The sequence below is a fragment of the Acipenser ruthenus genome, chromosome 19 (assembly GCF_902713425.1).
Source record: "Acipenser ruthenus chromosome 19, fAciRut3.2 maternal haplotype, whole genome shotgun sequence".
NCBI lineage: Eukaryota > Metazoa > Chordata > Actinopteri > Acipenseriformes > Acipenseridae > Acipenser > Acipenser ruthenus.
Genome location: NC_081207.1, coordinates 17,235,513 through 17,259,999, shown reverse-complemented (window position 1 = coordinate 17,259,999; position 24,487 = coordinate 17,235,513). Strand labels below are relative to the sequence as shown.

Sequence of the window (24,487 nt, the reverse complement as noted above, 5' to 3'; positions counted from 1 at the left end):
TCAGAAAAATGCAGATATGTATCCACTTAGGCAGCTGGAACTAAACTGAACTGGTGGGCTTAAGGCCCCTGTATTTATACTATTATTTATATTACTGGAAAGTTCTAGAAGTTTACTCAGCACTGATTCTATCTGGAATGTTCTGGAAAATAGGTAAATTTCAAAATATCACTGTCCTGGTCACAAAAGCAAAGTTTGTGGGGAATAATATCCATTTTCTATACTTTTGAGGCATAAGCAATTAGGAAATAACACTTACTACCCAGGAACCAAAAAAAAATAAAAAAAATTGTTACACGGTGTAATAATGTGATACATGTATAACGTGATGTCTTGTTGTAACAATTGTAAGTTGCCCTGGATAAGGGCATCTGCTAAGAAATAAAATAATAATAATATATTAATAGAAGAGGTAGAGGCACATAGGGCAATTATTTATAATAATTATACAATGTACATTATTTCATGGCATTGTTACTACATGTAAAGTGTAAAATACTTACCCTCCCTGATCTGTCTACCAGTAGCAGCAGCTGATTCATTTTCTAGTGGGACATGAAGTGCCGCATCACGTTCCCTCTGAGCTTGTAATGTACTTGAGTTTCAATATAACCAGGGCTTTAATTCTCATGGAATATTTCCCGGAGCCCAACCGTCCCCCGTTTTTAAAACGATCATGTAAAGAATATAAAATTACAGCTAACTTTTTTTTTTTTTTTTTGCATTTCAGTGCATGTTTGTGCATTTGTGTACATTTCAGTATTTAAGATACCATTAGGTCCTAACATTTATTAGCAAAATAAATAAAATAAAAAGTTTTAGTAATTAAAAATTATCAAATTGTTATCTGCAGTATGTGTTAAACCTGATCGTGCTGTTTGTTCAGTTACTTGTTCACAGTGTGTGTTCATAAAGTCCAAGCCTCCTTCTCCTGGCTTTAGAAGAGATGCGTCATGCCTGTATTGTTACTGTGATATGCTTAAATAAAGTTGCTGAAACTGCGTGCAGTTGTTTGATTTCAACTTGTTATTCAGTTGCTATAGTATTGTGGTTACTGTATTGCCACTGACAGTAAACACTTTCTCCATTATTTTATTTTTTTTTATCTGTATTTGCTATACTAAATTTAAATAAATAGATAGGACAGCGAGGACTTAGAATATTTTACATTAACAGACAACATTCAGAGGGCGTGTGCACTACAATAATGGAGACTTTCTTTCAACAAGCAGACAAAAGGTAAAATACACGAATACTGTATTTACGTATTTTCGGGCGGATTGATTTGGAACAGTAATTAAACATAGTTTGAAAGATAACATTTAAGCCCCCGTATTGACCAATCAGAGTAAAGGAAATCTCCGATCCATTTTCTAATTTGTTGTTTCAAACTAGTTAAGCTCATGCATTATCAGTCAGCGAAACCGATATCTTGTTTCAGGTCTGCTGATAGTAGTGACTTATTTCAATCACGGAAACAAAGCAAATGCATTGTGTTAAGTTTACACAGCAGTTAACCCGTTTAAAGTTGCACATGATACACGCACACACACACAGCACTACAACCAGGGAAAGAAGGGACAGACACACACATACAGATACAGAAGTGACGCTTCTGTTATGCTGTTCTCTATACTGTACGTAAATATTTTCACTTGTAATAATTGCAGTGAAAATAAATTGCTACAGTCCTCCTCGGGAAAATAAATGTAGTACTCCATTGTAACTGCAAAATAGGATTTTTTTAAATTATTTTTTTAATTCATATATTTGTTTATTATTAATTTACTAATAATATGTTTTGTCGTTTTTTCGTCTTTTTCCTTTTCTTTCTTTTGATCTCCTCTTTTTGTGTCAGTCCAAACACACGCAGTTGCTACTTAGGACTACTTTGATTTTCATAGTTTCATTTTCAAAAGTGCCGTTTGTGCTTGCACTCGCATTTGCGCTGTGATCAGAATACATCCCACAGTGGTTTGCACTTACACGATCCCCACAGCAGATTCTCTTTAAACCCTCATTGCCCTCATCTGATTGTGACTTGATTCATGCAGAGAGAATATGCCACGGAGAGAAGTATGCCAATAATGTATTCCATTCCCACTCCCACACATACACACAGAATGAGAAAGGGAGAAGAGAGGATTCAGAGTGATCATGATGGAGAGGCACTGTTATCAGTTTCGACTGAAAGGTCCATTCAAGAGCAGTTGAAGAAAGAATTGAAAAAGGTGTTGAAAAGGCCCGGAAATGTGTGTGAGTGGCCTTTTATGGGGTCCAAGTATGCCCTGAAAGTGTGTGTTTTCATGGTGGTGGTGGTGGTGGTGTTGTTGTTATTATTATTATTATTGTTATTATTATTATTATTATTATTATTATTATTATTATTATTATTATTATTATTATTATTATTAGTTTATTTAGCAGACACCTTTATCCAAGGCGACTTACAGAGACTAGGGTGTGTGAACTATGCATCAGCTGCAGTCACTTACAACTACGTCTCACCCGAAAGACGGAGCACAAGGAGGTTAAGTGACTTGCTCAGGGTCACACAGTGAGTCGGTGAGTGAGCGTGGATTTGAATCGGGGACCTCCTGGTTACAAGCCCTTTTCTTTAACCAGTGGAAGTCGTGCTCAAGGAATTTGGAGAATTCAATTTTTTCATGGTGCTGTTACTCTGTAAAGTCCTTTACTGCTACATGGTGCACATGCACTGTGTATTGGGACATAGCTAGCAACTGTTTTTTTATTTTTATTTTTTTTGCTGCTAAAATATATTAATACTAGTGTTACATAATAAATATAATAAACCTTTAAGTAGCAGGCTTCCGGTGCTTGGATTTGGAATGCTGGAAGCCATCTCCTTTTGCAGAAAACTAGATTAAAACGACAACTAGAAATGTACAGTTCCCTTTCCGTTCGAAGACGACCACAAAAACATACTTATGGGATATGCCTGCCTATTGGTAGGTATTCACTGAGCCCCTTCCTGGGGTGACGTCCTCGGTCCCGCCTACCAAGGGATTAAACAGTCAACCCACGGAAGCCATTTTCTCTTTTTGCCTCTTCAAGATGGTAAGGTAAGACCTCTGTGTTTACAATTGAGCGTATTTTGAAAGAGCTTTTCCGAGTCGAATGCAGCTGGCTTGCCACCTTCGTGGAATCAGCGGCTCTAAAATAAAGCCTATTTTCTTCTCCTTTCTTCAGCAGCCTGCCTCGCTTGCGTTGCAGGCTGTCTTTCTTACTGTCTGTCGTATGTGTGCGACTGCCTGTGCAGCGTTGATTTAAATGAGTGTGTCTTTTCAAGCCTACACTCTTGGGGAGAACACAGTTCATTGACACAGTTGAGTGATTTCCACCGGGTGCCATGCGCGCAGTTGGGCGAAATATAAATAAATAAATAAATATTATTCTGTACTGTTGTTGTTGCGTGTTCGCCAGTGTGTTGACCCTGTCGACACAACCCCACTTTACCTGTGTTGTGCTGTGAATTTAACAAAAACAAAAAAAATAAAACAGCCAGACAGCCATGTAATTCCTCCACGGGGGCTGCGTTCTAATCTGCCCCACTGTAGAGTAGACCTCGCCAGCTGCCTCGGCCCACCCACCCCGGTGTGTTGGGCCTTCAAAAAAAAAAAATAAATAAATAAATAGTGTGTTCTCCCCCCTGTTGTTTTTCAACTCGCCCACCGCGGCTTTAGCCTGTGTGTCTCCCTGGTGTATGCTGCTCGCTGACCAGGTGTGTGACTACATGTGGTCAGGGTAAGCACTGCTGCGTTAGCTGCCCCCCGGTGCTTCGGTGCTTCGGTACACTCGGTGCTTGGTGCACTCAGTGTGCACGGTACTCTGGGCACTCAGTGCACATGATACTCAGTGCGCACAGTGCTTGATGCGCACGGTGCTCGCTGCACTCAGTGCACAGTGCTCAGTACGCATGGTGTCTAGTAACCCGATGCGCATAGCTTCGACCCAGCAAATTTAAATAAATTAGTCTGGGTGACATGTACTCTAAGACCATATTGACACCTGAATTGTCAGGACCACGTACATAACACGGTCCTTCGACATGCACTTGATCCAACTAAATTAGCTTCCGAAGCTCCAGATGTTGGAGAGACTACAAGTCATGCCAAATCCTTGGTAAAATATGTTAAACAGTGGCCTTGCAGCACAGTTGTCTAAAACTGTTAATCCAATGGTAGAATCATAGTACAGCACTGTGTATCTGACACTGAATTCAATTCAGGAGATTTATCATGAGCTGCACGAGAGACTGGAACAGCGTGGAGACAACTACAGGCTGGAAAACATCGCCCCGGATGTGTTGCAGTTTTTGGTTGATTTCCTTCGACCATTTGACGAAGCTTAGAGAGAACTTGAGGGAGACCAGTATCCTACATTGAACCTGGTACTTACGTGGTTTGAGAAACTTAAACGACATTGTAGGCCACTTTCTTCAGATACTCCAATGCAATCAATTGTCAGGCAACGGCACAGTGAATGGCTTCTGAAAAAAGTGGAAGTAAGTGACCTGCACAAGATAGTAACATTTCTCTGGCCTAAATTTAATCAGCTCCGACTCTTGTCCGACCATGATAGGGAAGAAGTTTATTCTGAAGTGAGCAGAGTTATCGACAACTTTAAAGGAGAAGATCCTGCGACAGTGGTTGACGATGTACCTACAGCTGCCAAATAAACACTGACCGAATTTGCTGAATGGGAGAATGTAAATGAAGAAGAGTGCACAAATGATGAAGTGCAGCAATATACAACAGAGGCCGACTGCGATGGAAAACGAGCGGGATCTGTTGGGCTGGTGGAAGGAACACAGTGTTGTGTACCCTAAATTGGTAAGGCTGGCTAGAAATATACTTTGCATTCCGGCTAGCAGTAGCAGCAGCGAGAGGAACTTCGACCAGCGGAGGACTGCCCTTAAGCCTTCCACCGTTGACTCTTTTCTTTTTTTACATGACAATTTATAAGACTTTTTTTGTTTGTTTTCTTTTTTTTTTTTTTTTTTAGGGATTTTATAAAATACCCGATAATATCCTGGAATTCTTAAAAAGAAGCAAGACCACCGACTAAAGGCTGAAGCTATCGTTAACATATTTAAAACACATAGTTCTGGTATGCTATTTGATGTTGAACATTAACTTTGCTGTTTAGCTATGTTTATCCAAACATGATGCTGTATGTCTGTATCTGAGACTACCAAGTAAAATGTTAATCTAACTGGATGCTTCGCTGAAAGTATTTGTTTTCTTTTTAATTTGCGTTTTCACTCAAAATATGCTTTCTGTATTTCAGTAGCATGTATGATATTATTTATGGCAATATTTGGGTCGGGTCGGGTCGTGTATGAAAAAAAATTAACCCTTTGCGGTCTATTTATTCAGCGCATCTCAGGCGCGTCAGGTCCAATTTATTTTGACACACGCAGTTTATTTTAGACGCGCTGTTTTAATGTAAAACAGGTTTAAAAGGCACTGCATATCAACAGGACACTCAGGACTGCATCTCCAGCCCCGCCCCACCCCCTGTTTGCTGTATTTTTCACATATCTCTTCATAGTCGTGCATACCAATAAATCATCTCCTGATCACGTGTTTTATCACCTAACTCCTCAATAATGTGATCCAAGTTATTATTTTATTACTATAACATTTCAAAAAGCTCTGCAAATGTCCGTGATATTCTTTGAGCGCTAGATGCAGAAGCAGCTACAGTGCCTTGCGAAAGTATTCGGCCCCCTTGAACTTTGCGACCTTTTGCCACATTTCAGGCTTCAAACATAAAGATATGAAACTGTAATTTTTTGTGAAGAATCAACAACAAGTGGGACACAATCATGAAGTGGAACGAAATTTATTGGATATTTCAAACTTTTTTAACAAATAAAAAACTGAAAAATTGGGCGTGCAAAATTATTCAGCCCCCTTAAGTTAATACTTTGTAGCGCCACCTTTTGCTGCGATTACAGATGTAAGTCGCTTGGGGTATGTCTCTATCAGTTTTGCACATCGAGAGACTGAAATTTTTGCCCATTCCTCCTTGCAAAACAGCTCGAGCTCAGTGAGGTTGGATGGAGAGCATTTGTGAACAGCAGTTTTCAGTTCTTTCCACAGATTCTCGATTGGATTCAGGTCTGGACTTTGACTTGGCCATTCTAACACCTGGATATGTTTATTTGTGAACCATTCCATTGTAGATTTTGCTTTATGTTTTGGATCATTGTCTTGTTGGAAGACAAATCTCCGTCCCAGTCTCAGGTCTTTTGCAGACTCCATCAGGTTTTCTTCCAGAATGGTCCTGTATTTGGCTCCATCCATCTTCCCATCAATTTTAACCATCTTCCCTGTCCCTGCTGAAGAAAAGCAGGCCCAAACCATGATGCTGCCACCACCATGTTTGACAGTGGGGATGGTGTGTTCAGGGTGATGAGCTGTGTTGCTTTTACGCCAAACATAACGTTTTGCATTGTTGCCAAAAAGTTCGATTTTGGTTTCATCTGACCAGAGCACCTTCTTCCACATGTTTGGTGTGTCTCCCAGGTGGCTTGTGGCAAACTGTAAACGACACTTTTTATGGATATCTTTAAGAAATGGCTTTCTTCTTGCCACTCTTCCATAAAGGCCAGATTTGTGCAGTATACGACTGATTGTTGTCCTATGGACAGAGTCTCCCACCTCAGCTGTAGATCTCTGCAGTTCATCCAGAGTGATCATGGGCCTCTTGGCTGCATCTCTGATCAGTCTTCTCCTTGTATGAGCTGAAAGTTTAGAGGGACGGCCAGGTCTTGGTAGATTTGCAGTGGTCTGATACTCCTTCCATTTCAATATTATCGCTTGCACAGTGCTCCTTGGGATGTTTAAAGCTTGGGAAATCTTTTTGTATCCAAATCCGGCTTTAAACTTCTCCACAACAGTATCTCGGACCTGCCTGGTGTGTTCCTTGTTCTTCATGATGCTCTCTGCGCTTTAAACGGACCTCTGAGACTATCACAGTGCAGGTGCATTTATACGGAGACTTGATTACACACAGGTGGATTCTATTTATCATCATTAGTCATTTAGGTCAACATTGGATCATTCAGAGATCCTCACTGAACTTCTGGAGAGAGTTTGCTGCACTGAAAGTAAAGGGGCTGAATAATTTTGCACGCCCAATTTTTCAGTTTTTTGTTTGTTAAAAAAGTTTGAAATATCCAATAAATTTCGTTCCACTTCATGATTGTGTCCCACTTGTTGTTGATTCTTCACAAAAAATTACAGTTTCATATCTTTATGTTTGAAGCCTGAAATGTGGCAAAAGGTCGCAAAGTTCAAGGGGGCCGAATACTTTCGCAAGGCACTGTATCTTGTTTGTTTACGTCCGTGTTATCTCTGTGGTGCCAGGGCTATGTGTATTGCTCAGATCCGCCCTTTTTTTTCGGCTTCTCTCGGCTCCTATCGGTCTCACTCGGCCATTGATTGGTTTTCTTAGCTTTTTCCGGAGAAAAAACGACTAGAGACCTGTCTTTTACATCTTTTTGATGATGTTGGACAGGGTCTGACATCGGACTGGAAAGGGAAAATTGTAATGTCGGACCTGGTCCGACATAGGACCGCAAATGGTTAAAAGGTATCGGGCTCGGGTCGGGTTCGGATTGGCCGTGTTTGGGTCGGGTTCGGGTCAGGTCTTATTTTTCTACCCGAGCAGACCTTTAGTATAATTGGGGATGTGACGATGTAATCTGTTCCTTTTGATGTGGTTACTGAAAGGACCCGTTTAGGAAACAGACACAATTAATTACCGTGAGTGTTTCATGTTTTGTTTGTTTGTCGGAATTAACTGACTGTGCTTGTCATTGTCAGACAGCTAGCACAAACCGTGAGCTGTCGCTAAAACCCGGACTACACTGCACCCCTGTTTCACAAACTGTTGTATTTCACCCCACCTGCACTCGAGCACTCACTGTCTGGAGAAGTGATCGTGTCTGTGTTTGGTGTAGTTATAAAGTGTCATATTATTTCAAGACTGAAACCCTTGTTTTGCACAGAGCAATACACATGGCTTGTAGAGCCTCTGCTTATTATTTAAGTGTTGTTGACACGCAACCCAGCCAAATAAAGGAGCTATTTGTTATTCCTGAGCACTGCACCAACTACACTTTGCCACAATGTCCCATGAACAATCACCTGTAAAAGAAGACCTCTTCTACGGTAAGCTGGGACACAAGGTAGGATGTCCCAAGTTTGGGTTTCTTATCCTGTTGGTGTCCCGTCGGCATCACAAGCATCTCCTTCAATACCCTGGTAATCTGTCACATGTGTGCAATGCTCCTTTTCTCCACTGTCACTTTGCACTAACCAAACTCTCGATCTCCACTATAGTATTATATATTCAAGGGTATTTCTGGTGATTTCTAATTATTGTAAATGACACAGTAAGAACTCTAATATCAGAACAAAAGGCCACCTGGTCCCAGTCTGTTCTGGTAAATGAGGTTTAGCCCTATAAATAAAAATAAAGAGAAAACCGGGATAAACTTACAAAGCAAGGTGATGAATGAGAAGCAGATGAGCACAGCCAGGCTCATGTGCAGACTGTTGGCAGCACTGCAGTCCATTTTGTTCTTTTTGCAGGTGCACACTTGTACTTTGATTTCCGTGCTGTTGGGGAGGGGAGGCATCCCGGAGTCTGTCACAATGATTGGCAGGTTGTAGTTGGCTCTCTTCAGGTTGTGGAGCAGGCTGACCTGGGCGTGGGTATCTGGAGAGGGAGAGAGAGACATTAACCCAGCACCCTCCACCGGCAGAGTTTAAGCATGCCTTCCTTGAAACAGCTTCTGAATTGTCCAGTGGCTTGCTGGACATACTTACTAAACCTTTTGCACGACTTCTTTTCTAAACAATGTAATAAACAAAATCTATATGACATTAGCCTTTTTTATCTTTCTCCCTATGTGGTTAATTCATATCCCAGGCAGTGGTCAATACACCATACTTTCTTTTGTAGGCTGGTTAAGCACTATGGGTTCAATATAGACGACAACCTCCCATTGGGTTCATATAGATTGCTATCTCTAACTATCTCCTCCAATTTTAAAAATCATTACTTTTCATGTTTGAAAACCCTTTGGTGAGTAGCCTACAGTAGCGCAGGGCAGCTTAAACACATATATCTAATTCTGATAATGACATCCTCTCTGTGCTTCATTCTGTGCACAGACTCAATGATTTATATCACACTGGCATGATTACTGCTAGACTTGCACAGGGAAATTGAAAGCTTATTAGATAAGAATCAGAAAAGCTAAATCTAAGTGAACAATAAAGTTCCGCTGTTAAAGAAGATTTTTTTTTTTTTTTTATGTATTTATTTTATATATAACATTGAGTTCTGTCAGTGACCTAAATACAAGCAATTGTTATTTAGTTCTAGTGGCCTGCCATAGATAAATTGATTACTATTTTTAAATAAGCATACTGTATACACATTAAAATCATACCACATGTATTTCAATCTACTCACTAAACTAGACACATGCTGTAAGGGCTAATCATGCTGTAAGGGATAATTAAAAAGTACAGATTTCTAGTTGTTGTGAATGTTTATTCATGCATACATAAGCTATTTTATTTTGCCAATTATACAGCTATTATTATTTGCCAAATACTAATTATAAAATATTTTTTGTTATATACCAGGATAAATAAATACATACATAAATAAATAATAACAACAATAACAATAATAATAATTATTATCTGGTGTTTTGATTATTCTGTTGGGAGAGAAGCTATATTCGTGTGCTTTTTTTCCTCCTCTTTTACATTGTGTTGGTCAAAAACGTTTTGTGAGTACATTTGTTCTCCCCACAACACCATATTAGTTTAATATTACTAATAATGATACTATTACAACACAATTAGTTGATATTACTAGTTTATATTTTTCATTAACCATGCAATGTTATTTTATGTATATGTATATGTACAGCTATGGACAAAAGTTTTGCATCGGCTAGAATTTTAGGATTGAGACATAAATAAAAGATCCAAATTATGTTCTTATAGTTTTTTTTTGTTTGTTTTTTAATTAACATCATGTAATCAAAGAAACTACAAAATAATATCGCAAAAGTCTACCGGAAGCCATAATAGTAGTACAGTATTTCATGGTTTTCATTAAGTATACGGAAAACTACAAAGCGATAATTCAATATGTCACCGTAACATTATAGCATTCGACTTTATGAAGCAAAATGTATTCATTCTATACAGTGATGCAAAACTTTTGGCCATAGCTGTATATGTATGTATGTATAGTATATGTACATGTGTATGGAAGTCAGCAGCTTACTGTTCACTTTGGTGATTTTCCACGTTTTCTCCAGCCCGGCTTGCTTGCCCAGTTCGAATTTGAAGGGGTCGGCATTGGGGCTGATATCCTCATCCCTGCCTCCCAGGAGGACCACGCTCAGGTCCTTGGAGTCCTCGCAGACCCTGGCGACAGAGGGGTAAAGCGAGGGCGCATGGTCATTCCCATCCTCCAGCGTAATCACCAGGGTGCCCGTGCCTGTCGCTGGGGGGCTGCCTGCAGGAGAGCAAGAAGGGGATTGAGTGCTGCTGGAAACAGAATGTTCAACTCCACTTTTCTAACAGCCATCATATATCATTGATTATAGTGAACCTGATTGGCTTATTGGTCTTGGATGGGGCTGTAAAAAAACAAACAGCCAATGGCATACAATGCTTACCTAACATGCAGTCTATGAAGGACCCTGAGACTTGAAAAGCTCATTAAAGAGGTTAATATGTCAAGGCATGACGTTAAACTTAAATCATTTCTAGAGAAACACACATAATATACACACAGGTGTATATACAAGTCAAGTATCATATAACATTAAACAAAGTGATTTCTGAATTTGCTTTTGTACCGTCGATGGCACACAGCCATTTATTATTATTATTTATTTCTTAGCAGACGCCCTTATCCAGGGCGACTTACAATCGTAAGCAAAAACATTTCAAGCGTTACAATACAAGTAATACAATAAGAGCAAGAAATACAATAACTTTTGTTCAAGTAAAGTACAAGTTTGACAAACCACAATTCAATAATACAGCAGGTAATAGTGATAGTTACATCAGGATATGATTAAATAGTGATAGTTACATCAGGATATGATTAAATAGTGATAGTTACATCAGGATGTGATTAAATACAAAGTACTACAGGTTAAAAACTTGGCAGATTACAGTATTCTGAAGTACAGGATTAAATGCAGTAAAATAGGGGCTGATAAGAGCAAAATAAAGCACATTTACATGAAGGGTGATAGTGTCCCAGGATACAAACAGAGGAGTTCTACAGGTGCTCTTTGAAGAGGTGAGTCTTAAGGAGGCACCGGAATGTGGTCAGGGACTGGGCAGTCCTGACATCTGTAGGAAGGTCATTCCACCACTGCGGAGCAAGGGTGGAGAAGGAGCGGGCTTTGGAGGCAGGGGAGTGTAGCGGTGGTAGAGCTAGTCTTCTAGTGCAGGCGGAGCGGAGAGGTCGAGTGGGGGTGTAGGAAGAGATGAGGGTCTGGAGGTAGCTAGGTGCAGACTGGTCAAGGCATCTGTAGGCTAGTACAAGAGTCTTGAACTGGATGCGAGCGGTGATCGGGAGCCAGTGGAGCGAGCGGAGTAGTGGAGTAGCGTGGGCGAAGCGAGGCAGAGAGAACACCAGGCGGGCAGCAGAGTTCTGGATGAGCTGGAGCGGACGGGTGGCGGACGCAGGGAGGCCAGCCAGGAGGGAGTTGCAGTAGTCTAGGCGGGAGAGTACCAGGGCCTGGACCAGGAGCTGGGTAGCATAGTTGGTGAGGAAGGGTCGGATTCTTCGGATGTTGCTCAGGAAGAATCGGCAAGTGCGTGCCAGAGTGGAGATGTGCTGGGAATAAGAGAGGCAGGGGTCCAGGGTGACTCCAAGGTTCTTAGCTGAGGAAGAGGGAGAGAGTGTGGTAGATTCCAGAGGAACAGAGATAGAGAGATCAGAGGAGGGGGAGAAGGAGGGAAAGAAAAGGAGGTCAGATTTAGAGAGGTTGAGTTTGAGGTGATGCGAGTGCATCCAGGAGGAAATAGCAGACAGACAGGTAGAGATACGGGAGGAGATGGTGGAGTCAGAGGTGGGGAAGGAGAGGAAAATCTGAGCATCATCAGCATAGAAATGGTATGAGAAACCATAGGATGCGATGAGGGGGCCCAGGGAGCGGGTGTAGAGAGAGAACAGGAGAGGACCCAAGACTGACCCTTGGGGGACTCCAGTTAAGAGAGGGTGAGGTGTGGAGGTTGCTCCACGCCAGGTTACCTGGTAAGTGCGGTTGGAGAGGTAGGAGGAGAACCAGGCCAGAGCAGTGCCAGAGATCCCCAGGTCAGCAAGAGATGATAGTAGAATAGAGTGATCAACAGTGTCAAAGGCAGCAGAGAGGTCGAGGAGAATTAGGACAGAGGAGAGAGAGGCAGCTCGGGCACATTTAAGTGAGTTGGTGACAGCCATGTTATGTTACAGACCGTACAACCCCCACAGAAAGCTTTATGAATAGGGCCACTGGATGAAAAAGGAGGAAACAAACAACATAATATTTACAGAATGAAACCAGGAGTCGGTCATTCTTTTAGATATTTTACACTGAACAAGATTCATACTGAGGTATTGCAGTAATAGAGATGGATGGATATGCTTCCACTGTGGACAACTGGATCCCTCCATATAACATTAAACTCACATTCAGAAGCACCCAGGTAATGCGTGTATCCTTATGTATCCTTCCTGCTTCTTACTAGTGTTCTGTGATACGTCATTTAGGCTACCTCGATATGATACCCTGCATAAGATCACGATATTTGATATTATCACGATTCTTTGGATTTTCAAATATGGCTGTGAAATAAAAATGTTCGCAAGTACAAAGTGTGCTAGAGGTGAAAACACACTTAATGCTACAGCATGGTGGAATGCTTGCTGTTTAATTTTATTTTCTGTTGAAAACAAGTTCTCTTTTTATGTAAGAAAAACAGAAAATAGTGTAATCAAAGGTCATTGCCACCAACTTAAACTGTAAAGTAAGCTTAGTATAAGAGACACTATTTTCTGTATTTCTTATATAAAAAGAGAACTGTTAATGCAGGGATGAGTATAAAGAAAAAATCCCAGTCCCAATAGTGTTTCAAAACTTACAGTACTTTTTATTACTAGGTCAGATGTTTATATACAGAGGTGTCTTAGAAGTGCTCTAAGGAATGAAAAAATGAAACTGTTTTTAACAAAACAAGAATGTCTTTCAACACAAGAGGCAAATTCTTGACCAGAATTTACAAGAAGACTGTCTTTTGCAGTACACTTTAGCAATTTTTTACAAGTGGCAAATTCTTTGCCAGAAATACAAGCATGTTAATGTGCTCGTGGGTGAGACGGTTTCGTCTTGGACTGCAAATAAATCCAAATGTGCTGAACACTCGTTCAGAAGAGCAACTGGACGCAAGTAAGCATAGGGAATGTGGTGGACTTAAGTTTCCACTAATAAAGTGGATCTTCATGAGCTTCTATTTCCTCACATTTCTCATAGAAAGCAAACTCATTTTCTAATTGTTCTGTAGCAGATCTTGCAGTGCTGCTGGCAGAACTTGTTTCTTAAGGGTTTCTCATCCTCTTTTGAGTCTTAAGGTCATGTTTTTTTCTTACTGCCATGTATGCATTGACAGTTTAATCACCAGTTTATCACCAGGTTGTCATTTTCTGGCATCTCAATTCCTGAAGGGTGCAAGACGCTTGCGATCTCCTAGGGCGACCAGTTTACCGTCATGGAGCCTTGACGTGGTGCTAGAAGCCCTTACCAAGGCACCGTTCGAGCCTCTCCACAGTGTGGATAAACAACGCCTTTCCCATTGGATAGTGGATGCTATTAAATTAGCATATGAATCTGCAGGCCTTCTGCCACCAGGGCAGTTGAAGGCGCATTCCACTAGGGGTATGGCGACATCCTGGGTCCTCTTTAGAGGGGTGCCGGTATCTGACATTTGCGCTGCAGCCAGTTGGGCTACACCACATACTTTTACGAGGTTTTACCGGTTGAATGTACTGGATTCCTCTGCTCCACTATTTGGAGCATCTGTGCTACACTCTATGATGCCTCAGAATGCGAACATATAGAGTGGTTGACAATATGGTGTTGACTATTCCACCTTAGGACAGGTGTCATTGCGAACACAGACGCTGAGGCGCGGTTCTGCATATGCGTAGATGTATTGCCTACGCAGCTGCGTTATGACGTAAGTCTGTCCGACTGCCGAGAATCCTCCCTCGCGACGGCTTGGGTACACTGTTCCCATACCTTGATGGTTATTTTCGACTTGAAAGGGAACGATAGGTTGTGGATGCAACCCCGATTCCCTGAAAGAGAAAATAACCATCAAGCCGCGAGGTCGCTCCGGAAGCCTTCTCGGCCTGAAGGGCAAAAGAGGAAGTGAGTCTCTGCGCGCTGCGTATAGTAAGCTTCCAGGGGGGTGGGCTTACACGGCAGCTCGCGCAGAGGCCTATCGGCAGCTTTGCTATAAAGCTCAGCCAATCCCTACTGCCTGACGGCAATATCCCATACCTTGATGGTTATTTTCTCTTTCAGGGAACTGGGGTTGCATCCGCAACCTATCGTTTTGCATCTAAGTGAACTACTGAACTGCATTTTGATCAGCTTTTAGAGCGTTCCTATCGTGTTATCTTTACACTGAGTTTTTTTTTATAGTATTGTATGAAATTGTACTATTTCAACTTCATATTGTTGGGTGCATGATTTACATTTTGAAGGCGAGATGGAATTCACGGAATCTCAATAACATGTAAAACAAAAGAACTACAGTAAAAGTAAAACTAGTTTCACTGTAACTTACCTGCTGTCGCTTCACTTCAGCAAAGAGATTTGTGTGGCGATCTGATAAATGCTTAAATAAATTGGTGGTGTTTCCTCCCTTGTTTTTGACTTCTTTTAAACACCTCCTACATTTTGGATGTCCACCTTCAACCGGATTACCGTTTTCATTTAATTGATATCCAAAATAGTTCCACACTAAACTTGTGGAATTGGCTTTGGAAACCAGCTGTTCTCCCCTGTCCGCCACGGCGTTACTTGGGCAGTAATTAAATTTTCTGAAAATGCGCAGAGCAGAAAAGGTAGTTTTTTCCGGTATAAGCAAAAAAAGTTAATATTGTTTTTAAAGCACACAATCAAGCACACAATCAAAGAGTGTTTTTTTGAAGTGTGGATCGAAAAAAAAAAGATTATATATATATACACACACTATATATATATATATATATATATATATATATATATATATATATATATATATATATATATATATATATATATATAAGAACATAAGAACATAAGAACATAAGAACATAAGAAAGTTTACAAACGAGAGGAGGCCATTCAGCCCATCTTGCTCGTTTGGTTGTTAGTAGCTTATTGATCCCAGAATCTCATCAAGCAGATTCTTGAAGGATCCCAGGGTGTCAGCTTCAACAACATTACTGGGGAGTTGGTTCCAGACCCTCACAATTCTCTGCGTAAAAAAGTGCCTCCTATTTTCTGTTTTGAATGCCCCTTTATCTTTTCTTCATTTGTGATCCCTGGTCCTTGTTTCTTTTTTAAGGTCAAAGAAGTCCCCTGGGTCGACACTGTCTATACCTTTTAGGATTTTAAATGTCTGAATCAGATCGCCGCGTAGTCGTCTTTGTTCAAGACTGAATAGGTTCAATTCTTTTAGCCTGTCTGCATATGACATGCCTTTTAAACCTGGGATAATTCTGGTTGCTCTTCTTTGCACTCTTTCTAGAGCAGCAATATCCTTTTTGTAACAAGGTGACCAGAACTGAACACAATATTCTAGGTGAGGTCTTACTAATGCATTGTAAAGTTTTAACATTACTTCCCTTGATTTAAATTCAACACTTCTCATAATATATCCGAGCATCTTGTTGGCCTTTTTTATAGCTTCCCCACATTGTCTAGATGAAGACATTTCTGAGTCAACATAAACTCCTAGGTCTTTTTCATAGTTCCCTTCTTCAATTTCAGTATCTCCCATATGGTATTTATAATGCACATTTTTATTTCCTGCATGCAATACTTTACACTTTTCTCTATTAAATGTCATTTGCCATGTGTCTGCCCAGTTCTGAATGCTGTCCAGATCATTTAGAATGACTTTTGCTGCTGCAACAGTGTTTGCCACTCCTATTTTTGTGTTGTCTGCAAATTTAACGAGTTTGCATACTATATCAGAATCTAAATCATTAATGTAGATTAGGAATAGCAGAGGACCTAATATTGATCCCTGTGGTACACCACTGGTTACCTCGCTCCATTTTGAGGTTTCACCTCTAATCAGTACTTTCTGTTTTCTACCTGTTAACCAATCCATGTGCATGCAATTTCCTTGAATCCCTACTGCGTTCAGTTTGAGAATTAATCTTTTATGCAGGACTTTGTCAAAAGCTTTCTGGAAATCTAAATAAACCATGTCGTATGCTTTGCAATTATCCATTTTCAATGTTGCATCCTCAAAAAAGTCAAGTAGGTTAGTTAGACACGATCTCCTTTTCCTAAAAACATGCTGACTGCCCCAGGATATTGTTACCATATAGGTAATTTTCCATTTTGGATCTTATTATGGTTTCCATAAGTTTACATATAACAGAAGTCAGGCTTATTGGTCTGTAGTTACCTGGTTCGGTTTTGTCTCCCTTTTTGTGGATCGGTATTACGTTTGCTATTTTCCAGTCTGTCGGTACAACCCCTGTGTCAGTTGCATGATCTTGGTTAGCGGTTTGTAAATAACTTCTTTCATTTTTTGAGTGCTATTGGGAGGATCTCATCCGGCCCAGGGGATTTGTTTATTTTAAGAGCTCCTAGTCCCTTTAACACTTCTGTCTCTGTTATGCTAAAGTATGCAAGGCACTGTATATATATACACTGCACTGTATATATATATATATATATATATATATATATATATATATATATATATATATATATATATATACAGTGCCTTGCATAAGTATTCACCCCCCCTTGGACTTTTCCACATTTTGTAGTGTTACAACCTGGAATTAAAATGGATTTAATTAGGGTTTTTTGTCACTGATCTACACAAAATAGTCCATAATGTCGAAGTGGGGAAAATAATCTACATATTTTTCAAAATTATTTACAAATAAAAAACTGAAAAGTCTTGATTGCATAAGTATTCACCCCCTTTGCTGTGACACCCTGTGGCGGAGTGTCCCGCCCCTATATACTGAATATATATATATATATTAGGTATCGTAGAATTTTTGTATCATGATATTTCAATACACCGAAATCCCGCAGAACACCACTTCTTATTGTTGATTAGAGCTCCTTCTATTGAAGGTTCAGGTGCATTGCAGTTAATGACAAGTGCAGGCTGTGCAGATTAGAAACAGACATTGATTTCCAGGAGTAGCCTGGCGGGTGGATCGACTGCACTGCCAAAAACTGTTTCTTAATAAGAAATGTTTAATATAAAGTTAAAGAACACTACAAGCAAACTAAGCTGTCTCCAAATAGATATCATTTTCCTGTTTGCAATATATATATATATATATATATATATATATATATATATATATATATATATATATTTAATAGCCACCATTTACTTAAGGACTGTCATAATTAAAGTGTTTCTTTTTAAATTTATTTTTTTTCCAGCCCTCTTTAAAACCTATATTCAACTGTTTTAAAGTGGGTTAGAAGTGTATTATTTTTAATACAAGAGGACTTTTAAGGAATGTTTGGTTAAGGACTGTTCTTAAGTCCATTTTGATTAATTAAACCAAGCTGACCATGGCAAGAGTTATCAGTGTCCGTGGCAGCGAACACATCTAACACACACACACACACACACACGTAATTGTAAATAACTTCTGTTTTGTTTGTCTGTGGCCACTCGACATGGTGCCGACCCTGTTCTGGTCTGTCTGCAGCAGCTAGACTATTTTGATTTCATTGTGCGAATAGATTTAACTGATTTTTTGATGGGGTTCCACAAGCCCTATTTTAACTATAGACACGCTGTGCATTTAGACCTGTGAAAACCACAAGAACACAGTCTTCCCAGCGGTTATAAAAAGATAAAAACAAGCGCACCACATTACCATTAAAGAATAAAACCCCATGATGCAGGTACTGTATAAACACTAGTTACCACAGTCTTTTAAAAATATAGTTCTGATAATGGACTATGTTGCATGGTTGATGCATTTGGTAGCTTGAAAAAGGGTAACCTTGCACTTAGATTCAATTTAATGCAATTTCACTCTCCAGGTGAATTAACTTTAATATTGCTGACAGCATGGCTTGCAAACATAGACGTCTTTTAAGGTGCCTTTAGCTAACACAATAATTCCGCTGATCTTTGGTGTACTTCCATTCACTGTATTTTCATTTTATAACACGATATCTGTTACAAAACAAGGTTAAAGAAAGCTCTCAGTTTCCTTGTCTTTCACACAGGAAATCGCTTATGGGTTCACTTCCTTGGTAATTTTACATTAGCAAGTGTCTTCTGTGTGGAACATTTCAAAGTATGTCACTGGCTAATAGGGGCAGCAGCTGGTTGCTGGTCAGAACAATGCCACTCTGCAGGTGAACTGACCAAGGAAGTGCAAAACTACCCTCGAGAAGGCTTGCAAACAGATTTCTTTAGCCTGCTTTAGTACCAGATATCTTTTTTCCCCCCTTCAAAACTTTATAAAAAGTACAATTTATGAAATTATTAAATTGTTTGCTGCAAACAGTTTAATATAGGGGAGACCAGGGACAGTTGTAACAGTTTTGATCTTTTGCTCCATTATTCAGAGACCATTTAAACTGGTTTTGCCATTCTTTCATACAAACAACTTACACCTGTCTGTTACCAATTCCCACCTTTTTTATGTTTGTAGAGCTGACATACAGACTGCAATGTTGCTTCAAATGCAAGGGGTCAGAAATTACAATTGACCCCATGGCCGGGGACAGTTGTAGCAGTGGTCGGGGTCAAATGTAACATTTTGTGAAGAATAACAAATAAATAACAACACATTGTATTTAACTCAAAAACTGGATATCTTTATTCAATAAGATAAATATATATATATATATATATATATATATATTTTGTATGCTAACAATGTTTTGGGGGGGCTCCCGAGTGGCGCATCCAGTAAAGGCTGATAGGGCGCCTGCGGGTCTGCAGTGGATCCATTCACATCTGTGTTGTCCTCTAGCACTATAGTGCTGGTGGCTTTGCTGTGGATCTGCAGTGCGAAAAATGACGGATTGGCAGGAACACATTTCGGAGGACACATGTTTAAGCCTCCGTTTCCCAAGTCGCTGGGGGGTTGCAGCGGTGAACCGGGATAAAAAATAATAATTGGGCATTCCAATTAGGAAGAAAACCGGGGTAAAAAAACATTTGCAATGACTAAATTTATTTTAAAAAATTGGGTTTTTTTGTAACAAGAACAATTTTCATACATTTTCTTTTTTTTTGTACTCACAATTGTGACATTACATATATATCTTGCCTCCTTTGGTGCAAGCTTCATGGGCCCAAAACTTGCAGGACCAGCACTGGACCCATACTTCCTTGGGTCAGGATGAAGCATAGTGTTTAAAGCACACATAAAAATGGTCTCTTCCTCATCAAAAAGATCTTAAAAATCTTCCTTTTTCTGGTGTTTTGTCTTTGCCGTTTTATTTCCAGTTTTCTTATTTTTTGTCTGCCAAATCAATTTTCCTTTTTACCTTCTGACCAACAGACTTCTTTTTTTCAGCTTCTAGGGCTAATTTTACGTGTGTCAGCAAGAACTGCTGTTGCTTTCCTCTTTATCCCTTTTGTTTTGACTTGCCTTGGGCCTGTGTTGGGGTATGGGCGGATGGTGACTGGAGTGAAAGCACCCTCTTGTGTCTCCTTTTGGAGAGCTTGATTATAGCCTGATGTACTTGCCTCTGGAAAGGTGACCTGAGGTGTGGTTGGAGAGGTGACCTGAGGCGTGGTTGAAGAGGTGACCTGTGTTTGGAGAGATGACTCCGATGCATTTGTGTTTTCTTCTGAAGGTGAAAGGAAGAGTTGTCTTCATGATTCTTGGAATATCATAGATTGCCATGTTTTTTCCTGGATTTGTCTCCAGCTGTCAATGCATGTGCTGACAATCTTCTTTAATGGCCCATAAACACTGCAATCGAGGGGCTGCAATTTATGGGAACAGTGTGGGGAAAATTACAGGAGAACAGTGCCATTGTTCTTACAGAAATCAATGCACTAGATGGTTTTCTAACAGAAGCAGGACCTTTGCTTAAGGAGAAGGTCTGGTGTGTTTTGCGAAGTGTCAGATAAAGACCATAAAGTCTCCTTCTTACATCCAGCCTGACCCATTTGCTGTTCCAGTACAGCCTGTGGGTCCATCTCTCACAAAATGGCCGTGGAACCTCTTGTTGCTGTTGCCAAAAGCATTCACTGCAAATGCCATGGCGACAAGAACCCTGCGCTCCGCAGATGCCTTAGCACCAACTTGTTTAACTCCACGTTTGGCAACAATTCTGTCAAGTGTTTGGACTGTTGTGATCCCTGTTTCATCCATATTCCAGATATCGTTGGAATCAAACTTGTGTCTACCTAAAACATCCCCTAAGTTTATGAAGAACATGGACACATTTCTGCATGGACACATTTCTGGACTCTTGACCAGAGGGTTGTGGGTTCAATCCCCAGTGGGGGACACTGCTGTTGTACCCTTGAGCAAGGTACTTTACCTAGATTGCTCCAGTAAAAACCCAACTGTATAAATGGGTAATTGTATGTAAATATAATGTGAAATAATGTATAATGTGATATCTTGTAACAATTGTAAGTCGCCCTGGATAAGGGCGTCTGTTAAGAAAGAAATAAATAATAATAAATAATAATAATAATGTAAAACACAACAGTGGTCACCAGGTTAATAATTTATATAAAAAAAAAAGAGGACTCCTGATGGTAAGTTTGGGGTGCCTCTTCAAATATGCAGTGAACTAGTCTGGACCAGCCATTTCATTTTCACTCCATGATGGAGGACACCTGCAATTATATGCTTCTGCAAGCTCATATGCAAACTTGCGCACCTGCAAAAAATAAAAACATAAATGTCTTTATTTTGAAAAATCATGATCTTCACACACATTTTCTTTACTAAATTAACTTATTGTTATACTTTATCCAGGGTATGAATACATTTGGAGGCTATACACACACACGCACACACACACTATAATTAATGTTTAGGACACCTCTTTTAAAATAGTTTCAAATCTACTTTCCACTATTTGATAGGAATAAAACACAGAGGATACTGCCTGTTTTCTCACCACTTGTGTTGTCTACATCAACTGTTAACTAAGTCTAGCATTGTCTTACATTGTGCAATTTATGATCCTATGCTTACCTCAAGGGGACTCAGTTCATAATACAAATCTGCAGCCTTCAGCAGATATTCTGACAACTTTTTTTCCTGCTCCTTGTTGTTTGGTTGTTTAGTAGATGCTTCCTCAGCTAACTTCTTTCTGGCCTTACAAAATCAGGACAATGTTATATGGCAAATATCAAATGATTTTGCCAGATCGCACTGACTTTCCCTCATTCTGCACTTCACTGGATGAGTTCTCCAAGATGTGTAATGGTACGCCCCTACTTGTCTTTCTCTGTCTAACTGTTGGCATACTGAAAGCAAAAAAATAAAATAAAAAAAATAAAATTAGCTAGTGTTGTATGGGGTCAATTGTAACACTTGTTACAACTGGCCCCAACCCTGGGAGCCATGATTAAACGTCATGTTCTGCCAAGAAACAAAACTCACATCAATCGTGTCAATTATAAGTACACAGATTAGTGATAAAAAATACAGTAGATGGCGCTTATTAGCAACCTCGTTGGTATACAGTACTTACTTTTAATACAGAAGCATAATTTTTTACGATTTGCCACCTCCAGCTGTAAATCACTCTCAATTTTCTGTGCAGCTTCGTAGCCAATTTCAAAATGTGGGCTACAACAGATTTTGAGATTCCAAACTTTTCTGCTACCTGTACTTGTTTAGCACCGGGTTCACGTAGTGCTTCCAGAATCCGAACTTTATTCGCTATAGAAAGGTCTACATGTTTTGAAGCCATGATGACAGACGACAATCAGACTCAATAAATGTACAGCTGCGTTCTGAAAACTGATACAGAAATAGACGCTGTGATGCGTACACGCGATGTATTCATGTGCATGCCGTAGCCATAGAAATTGTAAAAAAAATAAAGTTGTCATTAAGCGGCAGACAGTTGCTAATATCCGGAATCCATTAACATTAAAGTCTATGGGATGGGATTGGTTCCCGTGAAAATGTTGTTAATAACCGAAAGTTGTCTTTATCAGGGTTGCTAATAACCGGCATCTACTGTATATAAGTTTGGATTCATGAACTGGGGTACACAGAAATATATCACCAAAAGAAAGTTGGTGAAAAAATGTACTTACCTACCTCAAAAATAGATTTTTGTCGATAACATCTTAAGCTTTGAGCAAAGGTAGCTTCTTTTCCATATGCAGGCAGGGAACCTAACTGAGCATGTGCACAGTGAGTGACATCACTCTAGCTTGTCTCTGATTGGAAAAAATAAAGGGGTTACAACTGACCCGTGCCGGTCTCCCCTACTGTAATAGCAAAGATGATTAAAAAAAAAAAAAAAAAAAAAACTTTTGAAAAAATGTTTTTCAAAAAATGTAGTTGGATTTTGACTTATACAACAAAAACTTAATTTAGTACCTTTTATTTTGCCACTTTTTTATTACAATGATCCTGTAACAATTATGGGGCTGCTAGGCTTGGCTTGTCAATAAGGCACAAACATGTCTGGTTACAACAATGCCCCCCTATGTAGGAATCGTGTGCACAATGTATTATGTAGGATTGATTTTTTAATGGTTTAATTAAAGAAAGGGCATTTGCAACGGAGGCTATGCAAACCAATTGTGATCTCTTATTTATTTAACTAATTGAATTTTCAGCCTGGCTCAAACACATTGCCTGGTTCATCAGTTATCATCAGACATGGTTTCGGACCCACGTAGATGGAAACACTTTCAGAATATAATCATGAGAGCTGCCCTTTCAAGCATTTAATGAAACTGCACTCTAATTCGAAGCATATTATTTCCTTGCCCCGACTGATGATATTGCTTGCCTGTCTTTTATCTCCGGTATCTCTGATAAGACTTCTTTTATCTGGCAGAATTAAAAAGCCGATGTGTTACAATGTCTGCTTGTTTGTTTCTTGCAGATACACACTTTATTTGTTTAATCTCACTAATTTACAGACAGTTAGACCTATACTGAAGTAAGATACAATTGAAATTATTATATTATTAAGAAGCATAACTCCAGACAAATTAGAAAGCTAAAAATAAATGCATATCAGCTACATCTACAGTAAATATGAAGACACACCCTGTCCCAGTATAAATACTTATTATAAGCTTCCTTGGTAATTTTGCTGCAAGTAAACAGAATATTTAGGTTTTGTTTCCACTGCTGGATCATGCTCATTTCAGACACCATTATCTACACTGGTAACTGAAGGACTTGTTCTTTTTTTAAAACTGAAATCTCACCTGATTGGAGAAGTTTTCTTCATTTAACTGTTTCAATTCTGGATCCTCCTTGTAGCGTGTCCTGTATCTATATTCACAGGTCTAACTGCTGTGTCATTTATGAATACAGTGTTAAACAGAGTCCATGTCAAAAAACAAAGATGAGATTGGAACTATAAAAAGCATATCCCCTTTGCAGCACACAAAGTTGTGACACCAAGGATCCAGAATTCAAATTGTTAATGCAAGAATATCAATTTAAGCTATACAAAAACAATTGGCATTACAAATCACCAGATGATAATACACTAAGTCACTACTATGGGTAGACAATACTAAGAGTATGAGTCTCTTTTAAAACATGTTGAAATGTTGTATTTAGACACTTACAGTAATAAATAATTCTGTATACGCACATTTAAATGCTTCAGGTTCTGGTACTGTCTTAAAAAAACTGGAATCGTATATGGTTGACACCTACAACAAGAAGCTGATAGCATCTGTAGATACCAAACTTCAATATCATAATCTAATGGTAAATATTTAAAACATTTACACCTAACTGTGTATTATTTATTCAAAGGGTTATTAGTGAGTTATGAAAGACTAGACATTTTTAGCATGGTGCAGATTATAACAATGTTCCAAACAAATCACTAATCTGTGCAGGGTCTGGTCCCAACTGGTTTGGATTATAGCGACAGCCTATACTGGACACTGCAGTGGTTTGTACTGTGCACTGTAGGTACAGCAGTTTGCTAGTACAATATACAATGGAG

The 24,487-nt window shown here is 39.5% G+C and overlaps 1 protein-coding gene across 4 annotated transcripts in view; it reads right to left on the bottom strand.

The window, feature by feature from the left end:
• LOC117424173 (cadherin-13-like) overlaps nt 1-24,487 on the bottom strand; it is a 581,895-nt gene that overhangs the window by 5,045 nt on the left and 552,363 nt on the right. For all 4 annotated transcript variants that reach the window (XM_058992546.1, XM_058992547.1, XM_058992549.1 and 1 more), the window contains 2 exons: nt 10,348-10,581; nt 8,536-8,754 (listed from right to left, as the gene is read on the bottom strand). In XM_058992546.1, coding sequence (XP_058848529.1) covers nt 8,536-8,754; nt 10,348-10,581 — 453 coding nt within the window. The remainder of the gene's footprint in view (nt 1-8,535; nt 8,755-10,347; nt 10,582-24,487) is intronic.